General features: G+C 43.1%; 2 protein-coding genes across 7 annotated transcripts in view; one reads left to right on the top strand and one right to left on the bottom strand.

The window, feature by feature from the left end:
• The window catches only part of IFT140 (intraflagellar transport 140), a 252984-nt gene that overhangs the window by 180846 nt on the left and 52807 nt on the right, over positions 1–19331 (top strand). The gene's annotated exons all lie outside the window — the stretch shown is intronic.
• TMEM204 (transmembrane protein 204) overlaps positions 1–19331 on the bottom strand; it is a 47450-nt gene that overhangs the window by 12371 nt on the left and 15748 nt on the right. Inside the window, exon 2 of the mRNA XM_048868060.2 lies at positions 9467–9622. Within this exon, the coding sequence (XP_048724017.2) occupies positions 9467–9622 (156 nt within the window). The remainder of the gene's footprint in view (positions 1–9466; positions 9623–19331) is intronic.

Raw genomic sequence — 19331 nt, 5'->3', positions numbered from 1 at the left:
GCAGCTATCAAATCCCCCCTCATTCTTCTCTTCTGCAGACTAAACAATCCCAGTTCCCTCAGCCTCTCCTCATAACTCATGTGTTCCAGACCCCTAATCATTTTTGTTGCCCTTCGCTGGACTCTCTCCAATTTATCCACATCCTTCTTGTAATGTGGGGCCCAAAACTGGACACAGGACTCCAGATGAGGCCTCACCAATGTCGAATAGAGGGGGACGATCACGTCCCTCGATCTGCTCGCTATGCCCCTACTTATACATCCCAAAATGCCATTGGCCTTCTTGGCAACAAGGGCACACTGCTGACTCATATCCAGTTTCTCGTTCACTGTCACCCCTAGGTCCTTCTCTGCAGAACTGCTGCCTAGCCATTCGGTCCCTAGTCTGTAGCTGTGCGTTGGGTTCTTCCGTCCTAAGTGCAGGACTCTGCACTTATCCTTATTGAACCTCATCAGATTTCTTTTGGCCCAATCCTCCAATTTGTCTAGGTCCCTCTGTATCCTATCCCTGCCCTCCAGTGTATCTACCACTCCTCCCAGTTTAGTATCATCCGCAAATTTGCTGAGAGTGCAATCCACACCATCCTCCAGATCATTTATGAAGATATTGAACAAAACCAGCCCCAGGACCGACCCCTGGGGCACTCCACTTGACACCAGCTGCTAACTAGACATGGAGCCATTGATCACTACCCGTTGAGCCCGACAATCTAGCCAACTTTCTATCCACCTTATAGTGCATTCATCCAGCCCATACTCCTTTAACTTGCTGACAAGAATACTGTGGGAGACCGTGTCAAAAGCTTTGCTAAAGTCAAGAAACAATGCATCCACTGCTTTCCCTTCATCCACAGAACCAGTAATCTCATCATAGAAGGCGATTAGATTAGTCAGGCATGACCTTCCCTTGGTGAATCCATGCTGACTGTTCCTGATCACTTTCCTCTCATGTGAGTGCTTCAGGATTGATTCTTTGAGGACCTGCTCCATGATTTTTCCAGGGACTGAGGTGAGGCTGACTGGCCTGTAGTTCCCAGGATCCTCCTTCTTCCCTTTTTTAAAGATTGGCACTACATTAGCCTTTTTCCAGTCATCTGGGACTTCCCCCGTTCGCCACGAGTTTTCAAAGATAATGGCCAATGGGTCTGCAATCACAGCCGCCAATTCCTTTAGCACTCTCGGATGCAACTCGTCCGGCCCCATGGACTTGTGCACGTCCAGCTGTTCTAAATAGTCCCTAACCACCTCTTTCTCCACAGAGGGCTGGCCATCTATTCCCCATGTTGTGATGCCCAGCGCAGCAGTCTGGGAGCTGACCTTGTTAGTGAAGACAGAGGCAAAAAAAGCATTGAGTACATTAGCTTTTTCCACATCCTCTGTCACTAGGTTGCCTCCCTCATTCATTAAGGGGCCCACACTTTCCTTGGCTTTCTTCTTGTTGCCAACATACCTGAAGAAACCCTTCTTGTTACTCTTGACATCTCTCGCTAGCTGCAGCTCCAAGTGCGATTTGGCCCTCCTGATTTCATTCCTACATGCCCGAGCAATATTTTTATACTCTTCCCTGGTCATATGTCCAACCTTCCACTTCTTGTAAGCTTCTTTTTTATGTTTAAGATCCGCTAGGATTTCACCATTAAGCCAAGCTGGTCGCCTGCCATATTTACTATTCTTTCGACACATCGGGATGGTTTGTCCCTGTAACCTCAACAGGGACTCCTTGAAATACAGCCAGCTGTCCTGGACTCCTTTCCCGTTCATGTTAGTCCCCCAGGGGATCCTACCCATCCGTTCCCTGAGGGAGTCGAAGTCTGCTTTCCTGAAGTCCAGGGTCCGTATCCTGCTGCTTACCTTTCTTCACTGTGTCAGGATCCTGAACTCAACCAACTCATGGTCACTGCCTCCCAGATTCCCATCCACTTTTGCTTCCCTTACTAATTCTTCCCAGTTTGTGAGCAGCAGGTCAAGAAAAGCTCCCCTCCAGTCGGCTCCTCTAGCACTTGCACCAAGAAATTGTCCCCTATGCTTTCCAAAAACTTTCTGGATTGTCTATGCACCGCTGTATTGCTCTCCCAGCAGATATCAGGAAAATTAAAGTCACCCATGAGAACCAGGGCGTGCGATCTAGTAGCTTCTGCGAGCTGCCGGAAGAAAGCCTCATCCACCTCATCCCCCTGGTCCGGTGGTCTATAGCAGACTCCCACCACTACATCACTCTTGTTGCTCACACTTCTAAACTTAATCCAGAGACACTCAGGTTTTTCTGCAGTTTCGTACCGGAGCTCTGAGCAGTCATATTGCTCCCTTACATACAGTGCTACTCCCCCACCTTTTCTGCCCTGCCTGTCCTTCCTGAACAGTTTATAACCATCCATGACAGTACTCCAGTCATGTGAGCTATGCCACCAAGTCTCTGTTATTCCAATCACGTCATAATTCCTTGACATCACCAGGACCTCCAGTTCTCCCTGCTTGTTTCCAAGGCTTTGTGCATTCGTATATAAGCACTTGAGATAACCTGCTGATCGCCCCTCATTCTCAGTATGAGGCAGGAGCCCTCCCCTCACAGACATTCCTGCCTGTGCTTCCTCCCGGTATCCCGCTTTCCCACTTACCTCAGGGCTTTGGTCTCCTTCCCCCGGTGAACCTAGTTTAAAGCCCTCCTCACTAGGTTAGCCAGCCTGCTCGCAAAGATGCTCTTCCCTCTCTTTGTAAGGTGGAGCCCGTCTCTGCCCAGCACTCCTCCTTCATGGAAGACCATCCCGTGGTCAAAGAATCCAAAGCCTTCTCTCCGACACCACCTGCGTAGCCATTCGTTGACTTCCACGATTCGACGGTCCCTACCCAGGCCTTTTCCTTCCACGGGGAGGATGGACGAGAACACCACTTGCGCCTCAAACTCCTTTATCCTTCTTCCCAGAGCCACATAGTCCACAGTGATCCACTCAAGGTCATTCTTGGCAGTATCATTGGTGCCCACGTGGAGAAGCAGGAAGGGGTAGCGATCTGAGGGCTTGATGAGTCTCGGCAGTCTCTCCATCACATCGCGAATCTTAGCCCCCGGCAAGCAGCAGACTTCTCGGTTTTCCCGGTCAGGGCGGCAGATAGATGACTCAGTTATGTGCATACTGTGTGCTTTGCTGCTGGGCAAAATACTGGTGCACCTTAATGCTGCAGTAATGTGCACCTGCTAGTTTAACCGAAAGGCACATTTCTGGAATTTGATGCATCATTTGGTGTAATAAAGTAACTGGAATAGAACACTGTCATAGTATCAGTGTCTCCTGCTTTGATTAATAATAGCTTTGCTGTCATAACATCATTTATTAGCAGCAGGAAACAGTTGGCAATATTCTAGTGTATTGACCTTTTTTGATGAATATTGTTGAATATTTATTGTTTAGCCCATAACTTCCTTTAGAAGAAATTCTAGGAAGAGCATGGGGCAGCTGGGATTCTGCCTTCCCTTATAGTGCTGTATCGCTTGCGATTAACACCCTTGTCATCAATGGAATATGTTGATCCGAAACTAGTGTGAGAACAGAGTCTGACCCAATATCAGGATTATTGAAAATGCTCTTTTAATCAAATTTTTTTTAAAATAATTGTTTTAATATTACCACTAATTTAAAATGACTGTAGTATCTTTACATTTTTTTAAATAGATATTTCTTTCATACTGATAAACAGAGGATCAGAACTGTTTCAGTGTTTCAATAAAACAAGTGACAGGTGTATTGGGGCAGATGTAATGAGAAGTGTGAAGGAACAAGGGCATTGAGCATAAGTCACGTTCCATCATTTTTTTTTTGTTGGGATTTTAAAAAATTATTTACAGTGTTTCATTTAATTCTGTTCCCTAGTACTCAGAAGTATTGGGTTTATAGGCATCTTGATAGAAGTCTGCTTTAAGAATTAACTTGAAGGAAGCAAGAATGAATGCAGATATTAGGATGATTAGAGCCATATAAGTACTTAGATGGGCATGGCACATTAGTCATGGAAGGGTTCCAGGAGTAAGGCATGACACGGATGAAGTCATGGAGATAAGTGGAAGGACAAGAAGTGACCAGTTAGTTGCACGATTGATATCTTCATCTTTGTTCTGTGATGACTGTTCTGTTGTTCTGTACTGCATTAAGATGTATGTAGGTTAATGGTATAGAAGTTAGAAATGGAGAATTTCATCCATTCTATCTCCCTGCCAATCCACAATTGTCCCTACTTTGTATTGTGGGATTAGAGTGAACAGTATGTCTGCAGGGGTGTCTCCTTCGGTTACCACTAAAGAGGTGTCAGCCAAAAGACACAAAGTGTAGACAGAAATCAAGGCTTGAAATTCAAAGGAAAGGTGTAATAAGGTGTTGTTTGGCTATAAATGGCAAGCCAAGCAGAGAGACGAGGCTTCTTATTGTCTTCAGTATAGGGGCTGGACATTTATATGGATCTCATGAATATTCAGAGTGATCGTAATTTAATAAGAAAAAAAAATTAAACCTCATGTTTACAGTTTAAGCCAATCTCTTACTATTGGGATATGTCTATGCTGCATTGACAACCCAGGCTCTGACTCAGATTTAAGCCCAACCCTGCCCTACTCAAGACCTGGGCCTATGGACACACCCAGGAGGGTGGGTCTGAGCCTAAGTCCCGCTGTGACTGGGGTCCAAGCCCTGTCATTTTGTGGTGTGGATGCAACTCAAGCCACAGATGTGAATCAGAAAGTCTGCGTTGTGCAGTATGGACACTTTAGCACGGTTGTGAGCCCCGGGTCCAGCAATTGTAAACCCAAGTTTACAATGCAGTGTGGATGCATGGAAGCATGACTCCACAAGCATGGGTCCCACAAATCTGGGTTTAGAATGCAGTGTAGGCATACCCTTGGAGACCAGGATTAAACCTAATGTGTGGAGCAGATTATCCCACACGTGTCAATTGTGGGGTTCTTACACCATCCTCTGAAGCGATTGATACTAATAACTGTGAGAAAGGATGCTTGGCTAGATAGAGCTTGGGTTTGATCTAATAGAGCAGTTCCTGTGTTCCAAGTAGATTAGTCTTCTATAGATTCCCCTTTGCCATCTATCATTTTAGTACTTAAAGGAATTCCCATTAGGAATGTTACTCTGTGAGGTTTTTTTTTATCCACCCTTATATTCAGCATGTTGCATCTGTAACAGTTTCTTGGAAAAAAACTTCTAGAGAGAAATTTCTGATTGTTGACACAAAATTCCACAAAACGAGTTCCATTTTCACCACATAACTTTTCCAAAGCAAACAGCTTTCTTTCCTGTGAACTGGGAGGTATGAGGCTGTGGAGTTTTGGAGCGCTGTGAATCCCAGTACAGCCACTGGAGTACTGCTTCCTCTCTTCTTTCCTTCCTCCGGGCTTCCTAGGGCTTTATTTTCTGTCAGAGGGTCATCCTTTTGAATGACTGTCAAATACTCATGCAGGTGGCAGAAATAAAAAAGAAACAGAGCTGGGATCCGTCATGAGCGCTGGCGAGGTGCATGTTGATCAGAGATGGTTGTGTAGTCAAGACAGAAGTTGTGATTGGGGGCCTATGGAGTATGACAACAGTTGAAACTCACAGCTTTCTTTAATAAAAATGACTTCTCAGACCACAATACTAATAGGAAACCATAGCATAGTGCACATGCTATGTTGCTAGGATGGTATTCAGGGTGAAAACAACCAACACTGGTGATCACTGACAGATTGAAGACTGTTGTTAAAAATATATGAATTAAGGTCATAAATATGCCAGTGATCACTAATGGTCCGTGGAGCCCTTGCTGGTGCACTGTAGGAGGAAAGATTGTGAAAGATCTTTTAATCCATCTTCTGGCTTGTGTCTGAACCCTCTCCAGTTGATCCACGTTCTTCTTGAATTGTGGGCACCAGAACTGGACAGAATGTTGCAGCAGTATTCCAGCACTGGGGCCAAATGCAGAGGTAAAATAATCTCTCTACTCCTTGAGATTCCCCTGCTTATGCATCCAAGGATCATATTGGCCATTTTGGCCACAGCACCGCACTAGGAGTTCACATTCAGCTGATTATCCACCACAATTCCCAAATCTTTTTCAGATCATTGCTTCCCAGGGTAGAGTCCCCCCATTGTGTAGGTATGGCCTACGTTCTTTGTTCCCACATATATACATCAATATTTAGCTGTGTTAAAATACACATTGTTACTTGAGCTCAGCTTAGCAAGTTATCCAGATCACTCAAGGACAAGTCACTGATACCTTCATTATTTACCAGTCCCCAAATTTTTGAGTCATTTGCAAACTTTATCAGTGATGATTTTATGTTTTCTTCCAGGTCATTAATAAAAAGATTAAATAGCATAAGGGCCAAGAACAGATCCCTGCAGGATCCCACTAGAAACACGCCCATTCAATGATGATTCCCCAGTTACAATTACATTTTGAGACCTATCCGTTAGCTAGCTTTTAATCCATTTAATGTGCGCCATGCTAATTTTAAACCTTTCTAGTTTTTTAATCAAAATGTCATGCTGAACCAAGTCAAATATCATATTAGAAATGAAGGGGGCAGAGTTCCACAGTGTGAAACTCCACAGTCCGCATTTGACTATGTTTTGTGTAGAAAGTTCTTATGAATATATGCTTCATATCCACTGTTCTCTTCTTATGTGTCTGCCGTTCTTTATGGACTTGCTAGTTTACGCAGAAACTTTCTGGGAGGTTCTCACTCTGGAACATAGGATCGGTTACAAACTATTGCCTGTAGTTTCCCAGGGGAAAAGATCCCTTCTCCCATCAGTAAACAAACAAACAAAACACTCCTGATGTCCTAGATCTAGCAGTGTGTTTTGTCCAGTCAGCTGAACTTTTGGTCCCACTCACACTATGAATGTGTACATTGATGTAAAAAAATTAGAAATAACACGTTTGTCATGATGTTTAATGTTGTGTACTCTGGGCTTAATCCAGGAGACTTGGCAGGTGAGATTTTTGTGGTCAACTTGAGTTTCTTGACAGTGGAAGGAACACAATAGGTGCCGGGGTACAAAGGAGGAAACAACCTCCTCAGATGCCATACTCCTAATGCCTCATCCCAGGAGCGAGATTAACACTTATAGTCAGAGTGACTTCCTTCCCTCCCAGCCATCCCTCATCATCCTTGAGAAAGAGAGTGAGCTACTGGTAGAAAGCTGATCTTCGGATGGGGTAGTGGAAGTTTACATCTCTTTCCTTCTTTACCTAAAAGTGTTCATGCCAGAATATATCAGCTGTATGGCCTGGAGATAATTATTTTAAATATAAATCTTCAGGAAGCGAGTAAGATTTTAAATGAGTCTTCTGTAACTCATTGCAAGACTGAGAGAAAACATCCAGCTTACAATGAAGGTTCATCTAGTGGAGAGCAGTATATCTGACAGCTGACCTTGCTCCCCTTTCCATCTTCCTATGAGACTCATCGCATCACTTCTGCAAACAGGAGCCTCCTGATTCAAACAACCAATGGTCTTTCTTTGTAACGGTGTCTCTAGCTGCCAGATTCCCTCTCTTCACACCTTTGAGTATCAACAGTTGAGTCCAGAAGTTCGTTTGTTTTTTCTTTCACTGTTCTCATTAGCATTTTGTTAATCATTCTGACTCTGGCTTTCCTCCCTTTTTCCCTCCCAGCACTGGGGATTTCAAGGTTCAGCTTGCATAACAGGTAATAGCAGGCATTTCCTTCTCCTGTGTCGGGATATCCTGGCGCCCTTCAGTCTCTCTCTGACTGTATTTAAAACAGACTTCAGCACAAGGGTGGAAAAAAGCCCAGTCTAAAATTAGCAGCCTTGATAGAAGAAAGGCACACGGCTGTCCACTGTACTGTTTGTCAATGAAACAACAAATCTAAACAGAGCCAGAATGCATTTCCTGTCTGTGGAAAACAGGCTGAGCTTCGGAAAGGAGGGGAGAGAGGCAGAGAAAGGCAGACCTCACGCCAAAAGGAAGAAAGAACTGGACAAAAAGCATCCAAAGGTAAAAGCAGTGTGCTGTGCTGCTGATCTCACAAGAAGAGGCTGTGTGCAGATCTTGCTCTGCTAAGGCTGCAGTTTTGGATCCTGGCAGTGTTGCACCAGTGCGTGGGGTCCCACTGGACTCAGAAACTGAGTGTATTACAGCTTAAACTAATATGTCTCTTTGTGTATCATACAGTCCCTTCTCCTTATTGGGCCTTTGATTCCCATTAGGCTTGAAGAGGTGTCTCAGCAGTCCTTCACCAGTGGTACTGCAAAGACAGCTGAATTATTGCTGTGAGAACCATCATTTTGAATTTTCTGGACTAGTCTCTGACCTTACTTACAACAATGTAAACACTCTCCTTACAATGTGTATTTTTTCATGGTCTGTGTGTATATAAATCTCCTCACTGTATTTTCCACTTTATGCATCCGATGAAGTGAGCTGTAGCTCACGAAAGCTTATGCTCAAATAAATTGGTTAGTCTCTAAGGTGCCACAAGAACTCCTTTGCTTTTTGCGAATACAGACTAACACGGCTGTTACTCTGAAATGTAAACCAAGAATCACTGCAGGGGCCTCAGTGCATTTACACTGGTTTAGAACTACTACTGTAGATTTAAACTGAAGTAAAGACTCAGGCTCTGGCCTTAACATGCATTAATACTACATCAGCATGTTTTTTTCCATTTTAATTATACATTTGGGACGCAATCCTGCAAGCCCTGTGTATGGAACTCCTGTTCAATGACTGTTCTTTTTATGGATGTCTTGATTGACTTGTGTAGTAAAGGAAAGGATTAATGTAAAATATTTATGATTTGATGCCAGTGGTTTCACTGTGGAGAAGAGATTAAACCATTTCCCCCTTTCCCCACTGGATTCTGTATACAGTTATTATCCATGAGAATTACTGTGGGAATTTCATTTATAACTGTCAGTGTTGCCAGAGTGCTTCATTCTGCAGTTTGTAGTTTTATTTACTAGTTATTCCCACTCATTGCAATCTGGCAGATCTCCCTGGACTAAAATTCAGTCAAGTAAAGGCATATAATCACACTGCAGTATGACTGCAGAAATTCATTCTGTTCTATCTTTACCCTTATCTATAGTCCCTCTAGTATTTTTAGTCCTATTAAATCTTGAAGTTTGGCTTCCACTGTTTCCTTGTGTTTTGCCTTCTTTACTAATGAGAGCTATACAGTGGCTTGTTTTCTTGGTTGACTGAGGATTTATTTAGATCTATTCAAGAAATAATCTCCTGTTTGTGTTCTGTAGAATCTCGTAAATCAGTGGGCTAATATGAAGAGAGAGCTTTTAAGGGATGGTAAACATCTTTACTACTGAAGAGACCTACTTTGGAATTCAAACCCTATTGCTTTTCTGTTTATTCTGAAGAATTTGTAAAGCAGAATACTCTGCCTGTCCTGATCTAGATAGAATTTACCAGGTCCATCTCCATGTGCAAAAAGAGGTACTTACTGGCAAGTTGGAACACGGCAGCTATGGCTTCCTCCCACCACTGGATATCCTGTGAAATAATAGGCAGTTCTACTAGGCCCAAGATGAAAATGAGCTGACCAGCAGTCAAGGCGACGGTAGCGATTAGGTTACAGGCCTTCATCATGTCAAACTGCACTGTGGAGGATACACAAAGACTGAGTAAGAGCATCATCTTAAAATAAAATCTTAGGGTTTAAAAAGCAATACCCCACCGAGAAGCTAGGGCAGAGTTGCCAGCCCCTGAAAGAATGCTTCAGAAGCTGCATGTCTGCTAATTTTATCTCAATTTATAACAAACTCTTACTCTGATCTACATTCATGATTAGGCTATCTAAGAACAGGTTGCCTTTCAGTTACACAGAAATCTGCCTTGTTTTCAGGGATAGCCTTCCAAAAAAGAATAAACATTTATCCTTCTGGTTGCTTTCTAAAAATTATAAGCACAAACTCTTTGGGGGCAGGGACCATCTTTTTGTTCTGTGTTTGTACAACACGTACCCACAATGTCTGTAATACAAATAATAATGACTCCCAAAGCAAGTGTGCTGCTTTGAACTCATTGTCTTTCTCCCAGTTAATAATGTTGCATTTGAGACCAGCTGATGAGCTAAAGCCTGCATCTCCCTTGTTTAAGGGTGATCTACAGGTAGGGTATTATGGGAGGGATTCTCAACTACTAAAATTTGCTCCCTTTCCTGGTCTGTCAGAGCCCAGATTTATTAATTTACCAGGCACGTTGCAAAACTCCTCTTTTTCTGGATGCTTGAGCAGGGAGTCAGTTGAGGGTAAAAGGGCAGTTATTTGTGGGGTCGTTGCAGTTTTCTTGTAATACAGTGTATGTTGTGTCCAGTCATTGATATGTGTATGCAGTTAGATCTATAGTTGTACTGTGCAGTATTGTAATATTTACATATTACAACATACAGCACAAATATAGAATTAATCATGGCAATAAATATTTGGAGGCCAGGATAGGTACTTAATAGAAATGAACACATTTCCTAGCTGGTCACTGAATAGACTGTATTCATTGCAAAGTTTACTACTTTTAGTCAGGTTGATGGTGTTTTTCTTCTTCTTTTCCTGTTAGCATGATGGATGTCCTGTTTTCATCTTTTTCCTTCCTTTCTAGCTAATGGTGGGCTTCATAAATGTTATTGTACCAACACAACATCCCTTGCCTAATATGCCACTGCTACTCTGAAGTAGGAAGGGCTTGCCATGTAAATGGCCGTACTTTTTAAAGGAAAATGTTTACACTGGCAATAAATGCAAATCTTCACCAGAATTGTCAAAGGTGACATAGCTGATTATGGGTGGACAGTGTGGGTGCACGAGATACTAGGATCTGAGATTTCCTATGTGATGAAAATGTCATGGAATGGTTAATTCTCAGCTATTGTTACACTCTGTTACATTTTCCCAGGCTTTTTTGGTAACAAGATTCCATGATTTTGTAGTGGTTTGTTCCCAGGTCTCACCATTTATTTATTGGGTTCTGAGAAGTATATGCGATGTGTGGTGCCAACACTCTACATTACTATGGAATGAAACTAGGAAATTTGTTGAGAATGAACAATACTTAGTGGAGTCCATTCAAACATGAACCTCTGTGAAAGGCTTAAGTTGGGTTTAAAAAAACAGGTGCATACCAAAATCTATTAAGAAATATAGTGAAACCCTTAAATGAATGCCCAAGAAGGGAATAAACCTGTCAAAAGACATAAAGGTAGCCTGCACAGTGAAAAAGTGAGTTTGTGCCTCTTTGTTTATTAATACCCTATGAAGAAGACGTGAAAAAGTTTAACCCACAAAGGGGGTGATTTTTTGGGTTGTGTAAGGTTTTTTTTTCTTCCTGTTTGTTTTTATTAGAAAGGTAGATCTTGTCCACAGGTACCAGCTTCCTCCTTGCCCTGGGGGTGCTCAACCCCCGCTCTGCCCCGCCCCAGGTCCCACCCCCACTCCACCCCTTCCCCCAAACTCCTACCCCACTCTGCCTCTTCCCGCCTCTCCCTCTGCCCCCCCGCCTCTTCCCCACTGTGACGTTGCACTCCATATGTTTTATGGAAATATGCTTATAAGTGTGAATATGATGTAACTGAAATATGCTTAATGCAAAAGGTCTCTTGTAAGGTAGCTTATAATCTACTGAGTATGTTCATCCTATTTTGTATGAATGTATCATTCTTGTATCTGAAGCTAGAAATATGAAATATAACTCTGAGGTCCTATTGTAATTATGCAAAGTGTGGGCCATTAATGGTGGTTTGGAAGCTTGATGGCTCCCATTGACTAGGACATTGGTTGTAAATGGTCTGTTTACTTGCAAACCTTCCTGGGTGTGTGCGGGCCAGCCCTGGAAGAATGAAGGCTGGGGTCTCACAGGACATGTGACCATGTCACCTGGTAATGAAATCCATCTTAAATCTGGTACTTTTCCATTTAGAAGGAGGGGTGGGGACTCAGATACACACAAGATTTCTGCCTTGTGCCAAAGATATAAAAGGGGGTGGAACAGAACAAAGGTGCTGTCAGTCAAGAGAAATCCCCTAGTTACCACCTGAGCTGGAACTAACAAGGACTGTACCAGAGGAAAGGATTGGGCCCAGAATAGGAAGGAGTCTAGTCTGTGAAAGAAGCTTATTGGAACATCTCTGAGAGTGAGATTTTACCTGTAAACAGTTTCTTAATGTATTAGGCTTAGACTTGCATGTGTTGTTTTATTTTGCTTAGTAACTTACTTTGTTCTGCCTATTATTACTTGAAACCACTTAAATCCTAATTTTTATACTTAATAAAGTCACTTTTGTTTATTAATTAACCCAGAGTAAATGATTAATACCTGGGGGAGCAAACAGCTGTGCATATCTCTCTATCAGTGTTATAGAGGGCGGACAATTTATGAGTTTACCCTGTATAAGCTTTATACAGAGTAAAACAAATTTATGTGGGGTTTGGATCCCATTGAGTACTGGGTATCTGGGTGCTGGAGATAGGAGACCTGCTGAGCAGTTTTTCTTTAAAGTCTGCAGCTGTGGGGGCATGGACCAGACCTGGGTCTGTGTTGCAGCAGGCTAGCGTGTCTGGCTCAACAAGGCAGGGTTCTGGGGTCCCAAGCTGGCAGGGAAAACAGGCTCAGAGGTAATTCCAGTACGTCAGGTGACAGTCCCAAGGGGGTCTCTTTGACTGAACCCATCACACCCACCTCTTCCCGCCCAGTTTCTCCCCTTCCCCTGAGTGCACCCAGTCCCCACTCCTCCCCCTCCCCCCAGAGCCTCCTGCATGCCGCAGAACAGCTGATCGCTGTGGGCGAGAGGTACTGGGATGGAGAGGGAGGAGTTGATCACCAGGGCTGCTGGCAGGCGGGAGGTGCTGTGGGGGAGGTGGAGGAGCTGGCTGCTGGTGGGTACAAAGCGCCCACTAATTTTTTTCCATGGGTGCTCCAGCCCTGGCGCACCCACGTAGTCAGCATGATCTTGTCTACCTTGTTTTTCCTGGAAGAATCCATGGATAATTGGAGAACTAATAGCACAAGTACTAAGGAAGTGAAAACCAAGCGATTGAGAAGGAAAGGGGATTTTAGTCAGAATATTTAAAATTTTGTTTTTGTTTAATTATTTGATTAACATCTATTTAACCCAAATACCTTTCAGCACCCTGCAACTTCAGTCATAGTCTGAGAAAGCTCCCAACCTGTTCCTGATCCTCCAAGAAGACTTCCAGCAAAATAAGGAAGACAAGACTTAATATTTTTGGTATTTGTAAGACAAATAAAAAATAAGCTTTTTTTTTAAAAAATAAAGCCATTTAGATCTTCTTTTGAGTTATAAAAATGCATGAACCCACTTTTTCCCATGTAGGTCACCTTTAACTCCCTGCACAGTAAGTAATATACAATTGATTGCTGACATGTTAGTGTTAGATGTTAAGAGCCATACACTGCGAGCCTTACTCAAGCTGGAGAACCTTACGTCTTGGAGTACCATTGAAATCAGCCAGTTCAGTAGGATATTAGCAGAATATGGCCCAAAACACATATAGGTTTGGTTTTCCTGATTAATCCATTTCTGAAAGCAGAGGAACCTTCTGTCATTCAAAAGTAAGGACCAGTCATAGAGTAAATTTTATGGTAAGACTTGTTGCTAATTTTGAAAGTGCAGTTCCTTAGTAGTGGGAGCACTAAGCAGTCTCCCCACAGTGAACATGAAGTGTCATGAAGTGCTTTGGGACACACTAAAACCATCATCAGGCACCTGCTGGGCTTTATAAACATCAATAAAACTTGATGAACGTTCGAAGTATCATACCTATATCATAAGTGTAGACTATGGCTTTCTGAGAAATAGCCTTTTATAATATTATAAAGGCCTTTAGCTTGTCTGGTGAGTTTGTAATTACTGAATCTGGAAACAGCAAATTCACAACCATTATTATTACAGTCCTTTTTTCTTGTTTAACTATAGCACTGAACCCAGAGGGTACTTAGTTCACACATAATAAATTCTGCTGGCTTGTCCTTGGAATGTGTACTAACCATGGTCTGAGAAACACCAGATTGCTATATTTTATAAACTCCAATTGCTCATCCCTGGTATTTGTAATGCCCATGAGTAAGGCTACAATTTAGTCACGGGTATTTTTTGTAAAAGTCATAGAATCATAGAATATCAGGGTTGGAAGGGACCTCAGGAGATCATCTAGTCCAACCCCCTGCTCAAAGCCCCCTGCCCAACTAAATCATCCCAGCCAGGGCTTTGTCAAGCCTGAGCTTAAAAACTTATAAGGAAGGAGATTCCAACACCTCCCTAGGCAACGCATTCCAGTGTTTCACCACCCTCTTAGTGAAAAAGCTTTTTCCTAATATCCAACCTAAACCTCCCACACTGCAACTTGAGACCATTACTCCTTGTTCTGTCATCAGCTACCACTGAGAACAGTCTAGATCCATCCTCTTTGGAACCCCCGTTCAGGTACTTGAAAGCAGCTATCAAATCCCCCCTCATTCTTCTCTTCTGCAGACTAAACAATCCCAGTTCCCTCAGCCTCTCCTCAGAAGTCATGTGTTCCAGTCCCCTAATCATTTTTGTTGCCCTCCGCTGGACGTTTTCCAATTTTTCCACATCCTCCTTGTAGTGTGGGCCCCAAAACTGGACTCCAGATGAGGCCTCACCAATGTCTCACCAATGTCGAATAGAGGGGAACGATCACGTCCCTCGATCTGCTGGCAATGCCCCTACATACACATGCCAAAATGCTATTGGCCTTCTTGGCAACGAGGGCACACTGTTGACTCATATCCAGCTTCTCGTCCACTGTAACCCGTAGGTCCTTTTCTGCAGAACTGCTGCCTAGCCATTTGGTCCCTAGTCTGTAGCGGTGCATGGGATTCTTCCGTCCTAAGTGCAGGACTCTGCACTTGTCCTTGTTGAACCTCATCAGATTTCTTTTGGCCCAATCCTCTAATTTGTCTAGGGACCTCTGTATCCTATCCCTACCCCCCAGCATATCTACCTCTCCTCCCAGTTTAGTGTCATCTGCAAACTTGCTGAGGATGCAATCCACACCATCCTCCAGATCATTTATGAAGATATTTAACAAAACCGGCCCGAGGACTGACGCTTGCAGCTCTCCACTTGATACCAGCTGCCAACTAGACATGGAGCCATTGATCACTACCCGTTGATCCCGACAATCTAGCCAACTTTCTATCCACCTTATAGTCCATTCATCCAACCCATACTTCTTTAACTTGCTGGCAAGAATGCTGTGGGAGACTGTGTCAAAAGCTTTGCTAAAGTCAAGAATCAACATGTCCACCGCTTTCCCCTCATCCACAGAGCCAGTTATCTCGTCATAGAAGGCAATTAGATTAGTCAGGCATGACTTGCCCTTGATGAATCCATGCTGACTGTTCCTGATCACTTTCCTCTCCTCTAAGTGCTTCAGAATTGATTCCTTGAGGACCTGCTCCATGATTTTCATTACGACAAAGTCATAGGCAATAAACAAAAATTCATGACCCGTGACCTGTCCATGACTTATACTATAAATACCCCTGATTAAATCTTGGGGTGGGGGTGCTGCTGGCGGGGGTGCCCTGGGGGGGCTGCTGCTGTGGGGGAGCCAGGGGCACCAGCTGCCAAGGGCAGCTCAGCAGTGGCTGTTCCAGCCATCCCAGGACCGCTGCCGGGGGCTGTCCACCCGCCACTGTTCTGGCTGCTCAGGCAGTCCCTGGGGCCAGCCGTACCTGCCGCTGCTTGGGCAGTTCTGGGGCCAGCTGCACAGGGCTGCCTGAGCAGCGGCTGGTGTGACTGGCCCAGGGCTGCTCCAGAAGCAGCTGGTGTGACTGGCCCCAGGGCCACTCCGGTAGTGGCTGGTGTGGCTGTCCGTGAGACCACCTGAGCAGCTGGCTGCAGAGCTAGCTGCTTGCGCAGCCCTGGGGTCAGGCACACTGGTTGCTGTAGAGGTCACAGAGGTCACAGAAAGTCACCAACCTCCATGACAAACACAGAGCCCTACCTGTGGGGATCGAAACACCACAACTTTGTCGTAATGAACTCTGTCATTCATGACTTCTCTTTATGACTTATAAAATTATGAGCCTAGTAACAGCAAATATATGTCTATTGTAAGTTCTTTTGGCTTCACCACATAAATGATTATAGACATAGCCAATTTGCAACCGTGACTAACTCCCTCAGCTTCCTGCAGCATATGTAGTAACTGTGAGCCCAGGAATAATTGGTTCATGATTATTATATGCTCTTGACAGCTGGGAGTTTGTAGTAGCCTTGAACACAAAAATAGCTGGTTTGCAGAGCTCTTGTTTTCTTCACACAGTTTATAACAACTCTGAGCTTAGGAATGCCAATTCAGCCAATATAATAAGCTTTACAAAGAAGTATAGAAATGTAACCAATGATATGTATATTAAAAGGAAGGTCAAATGTGGTTCAGGATGGAACCCCAGTAGGATGATGAAGGGACAGCATAGAATAAAGGAGGAAATAACTGTCATGATTTCATGAAATCTGTCAACTCAACAATTTTAAAATCTATGCTGTGACAACAGTTCAGTACCTTTCCATACTTCATATTATGATACTGTTGCTTGTGCCCCTTAATAGTTCCATTGTATGATGTAGCCTGATTTTTAGGATTCTTCTAGAACTGTAATGATTCCCTCTTCACTAATGACTAAAACAAAAATAGCAGCCAACCGCCTTTATAAACTCTGTTGCTTCTCTGTGGAGTTTGTAATAGCTTTCCGTGTAGAAATACCACTCTTCAAATTGTTGTCTTCTCCTCTGGTGAATAGTCATTATAACCTTCATTTGGCTTGATTCTGCCGAGGGTTGTTGTTCTTATGTAACCCCAGACTCAGACTCTTGGACTGTACAAGACAGTCAATACACCCCAAAAAGTGGGGAACGTCACAGAAGAAGTCTGACTAGGCTACCATGGAATTCCCCTCACAGCCTCAATTAGTAGATTTTAAAGATGCCTTCCCCCATCAGTAACACTGAGGGAGGGCAAGCCATAATGCTTCTTTTCTGTGTGTACTATCTGTCAACCAAGAAATAATTATTAGTTCACATCTTTCATAAATCTTGGCTTCTGTGCTTAACATTTGTAACAACTGTGAAGCTTGAAATGTTCAGTTCATGATCTTTATAAACTTTCTGCTTCTCCTTTAAATTTTATAATATCAGTGACTCAGTGATAATTCATTTCCCTTGTAAACTCTGACAACTTCTGCATGGAGGATTTTATAATAACCATGAGTTTAGAACTCATTGCTTTGATTATTACAAACTCTTCTCTCTTTTCTAATGTGTTTGTCATAGCTGTGATCCTACAAATAGCCTCTTTGTGACCCCTATACACTATCAGTTTTTCAGGAGGATATGTATAAGTCATAATTCCTGAAACATGAGGTTTGCAGGACTTTAATGTTCTCACAATTACTGGTGGCATTTGTGATAACTATTAACTTCTGAAATCTATTGTCTAAGATTGTCGGGATGACAAAGGTATTTTGGGCATCCCATTTCTTTTGTTCTGAACTCACTGCTGTTATGGCCCTGCCATTGATGTTAACTGTTTGAAGAAATTTCCAATGGCTAGGGGAGCACTAAGAGCCAATGATATCTGGAGTTCTAATCAAACACTAGACTGAAAACTAAATAGAAATTGGACTGGGCATCATATAAGGAGTTCATCGCTCTGCTACCAAGATTGCATTGTTATAGCGTTCTGCATCCTGCTACCATGTGAATTGTGATTTGACGGCAGTCCAGTGCATCCCTGGCAGAGTCCTGAGAACCTTCCTGTTCCTCCCCTCTCCTACATCCTCTAAGATCCCATTTAACAGCCACTGTCTACTTGGCCGATTAGGATTAAACAGGACTCAATCGTGATAGGCATTGAATGGCTCCAAAATCAGCATGAGGGGGGTCACTGCTCAGCAATGCAAAGTGCTCCCACTCATTTCTCTGAATTTACTATCAGAGAGGAATGGAATTAATACAAAATCCAACTTGAGTCTCCTATAGGCCAGGCCAGAGTAAGCCAACTGGATGGTCAATGCTGCTTTGTTTCAATTGCAAGGGTCAGTTCAGTCTGTGTTTAGCACCCAAACTTCAAGGATAAAACCAACTCAAATTCCTCATCGCCTCCCTCATTTCCCTAACCAGATACATCCATCTGGATTATAAATGTTGATTTGATTTTGCTATTCTTGAGCAGCAGTTTTGTTTGATTATGTCACATGACATCCCCCAAGATATTTGTGCTCTGCAAATGTAGGTTAGTCATATTAGACAGCAATTTTGCAGTGTTCTGAAATAATGAGGCAGAATGATCTGATTTAAAAATCAGATTGTGCTGATTATTTTGTGTGTGTGTGGGGGGGGGGGGTTCTGTTCTCTACATTGACTTATCAAGGTCAGAATAGTAATTTTAATGCTCAGATTCCAAGCTTTAAAATGCGGCCTTATCAAAATTAAAAATATGTGAGGAGAAGATTAAACAACTACTGATCTTTTTAAAATAGTTTGTTTAAAGCCTTCCCCTAAAGACACCTCCCACCTATGCACCTTTGCTGAAAGAATATTTAGCAAAAGCCTCAGCCCAACTTTTGTAATTTACTAAAGTATCGATTGTGTGAAAAAGCTAACAAAGTACAAACTCCAGTAACTGACTCATTAAAACTCTTCCATGTCCCTGTCCTCGTTGGATATGTGGGCATACACATCACTGAGTCTTGAGAAATCCACTTCTGAGCTTGGATGTTATATGTGCAGTAATAGGCTTTTATTAGAGAGTATCCTACTATTACTGTAGCTAAAATGGAGTTGGTCATTCTAATCATAGAATCATAGAATATAAGGGTTGGAAGGGACCCCAGAAGGTCATCTAGTCCAACCCCCTGCTCAAAGCAGGACCAATTCCCAGTTAAATCATCCCAGCCAGGGCTTTGTCAAGCCTGACCTTAAAAACCTCTAAGGAAGGAGATTCTACCACCTCCCTAGGTAACGCATTCCAGTGTTTCACCACCCTCTTAGTGAAAAAGTTTTTCCTAATATCCAATCTAAACCTCCCCCACTGTAACTTGAGACCATTACTCCTCGTTCTGTCATCTGATACCATTGAGAACAGTCTAGAGCCATCCTCTTTGGAACCCCCTTTCAGGTAGTTGAAAACAGCTATCAAATCCCCCCTCATTCTTCTCTTCTGCAGGCTAAACAATCCCAGCTCCCTCAGCCTCTCCTCATAACTCATATGTTCCAGACCCCTAATCATTTTTGTTGCCCTTCGCTGGACTCTCTCCAATTTATCCACA

Source organism: Caretta caretta, chromosome 10 (assembly GCF_965140235.1).
Source record: "Caretta caretta isolate rCarCar2 chromosome 10, rCarCar1.hap1, whole genome shotgun sequence".
Taxonomy (NCBI): Eukaryota; Metazoa; Chordata; order Testudines; family Cheloniidae; genus Caretta; species Caretta caretta.
The sequence above is the reverse complement of the archived record's forward strand: the minus strand, read 5'-3'. Positions and strand labels throughout refer to the sequence as shown.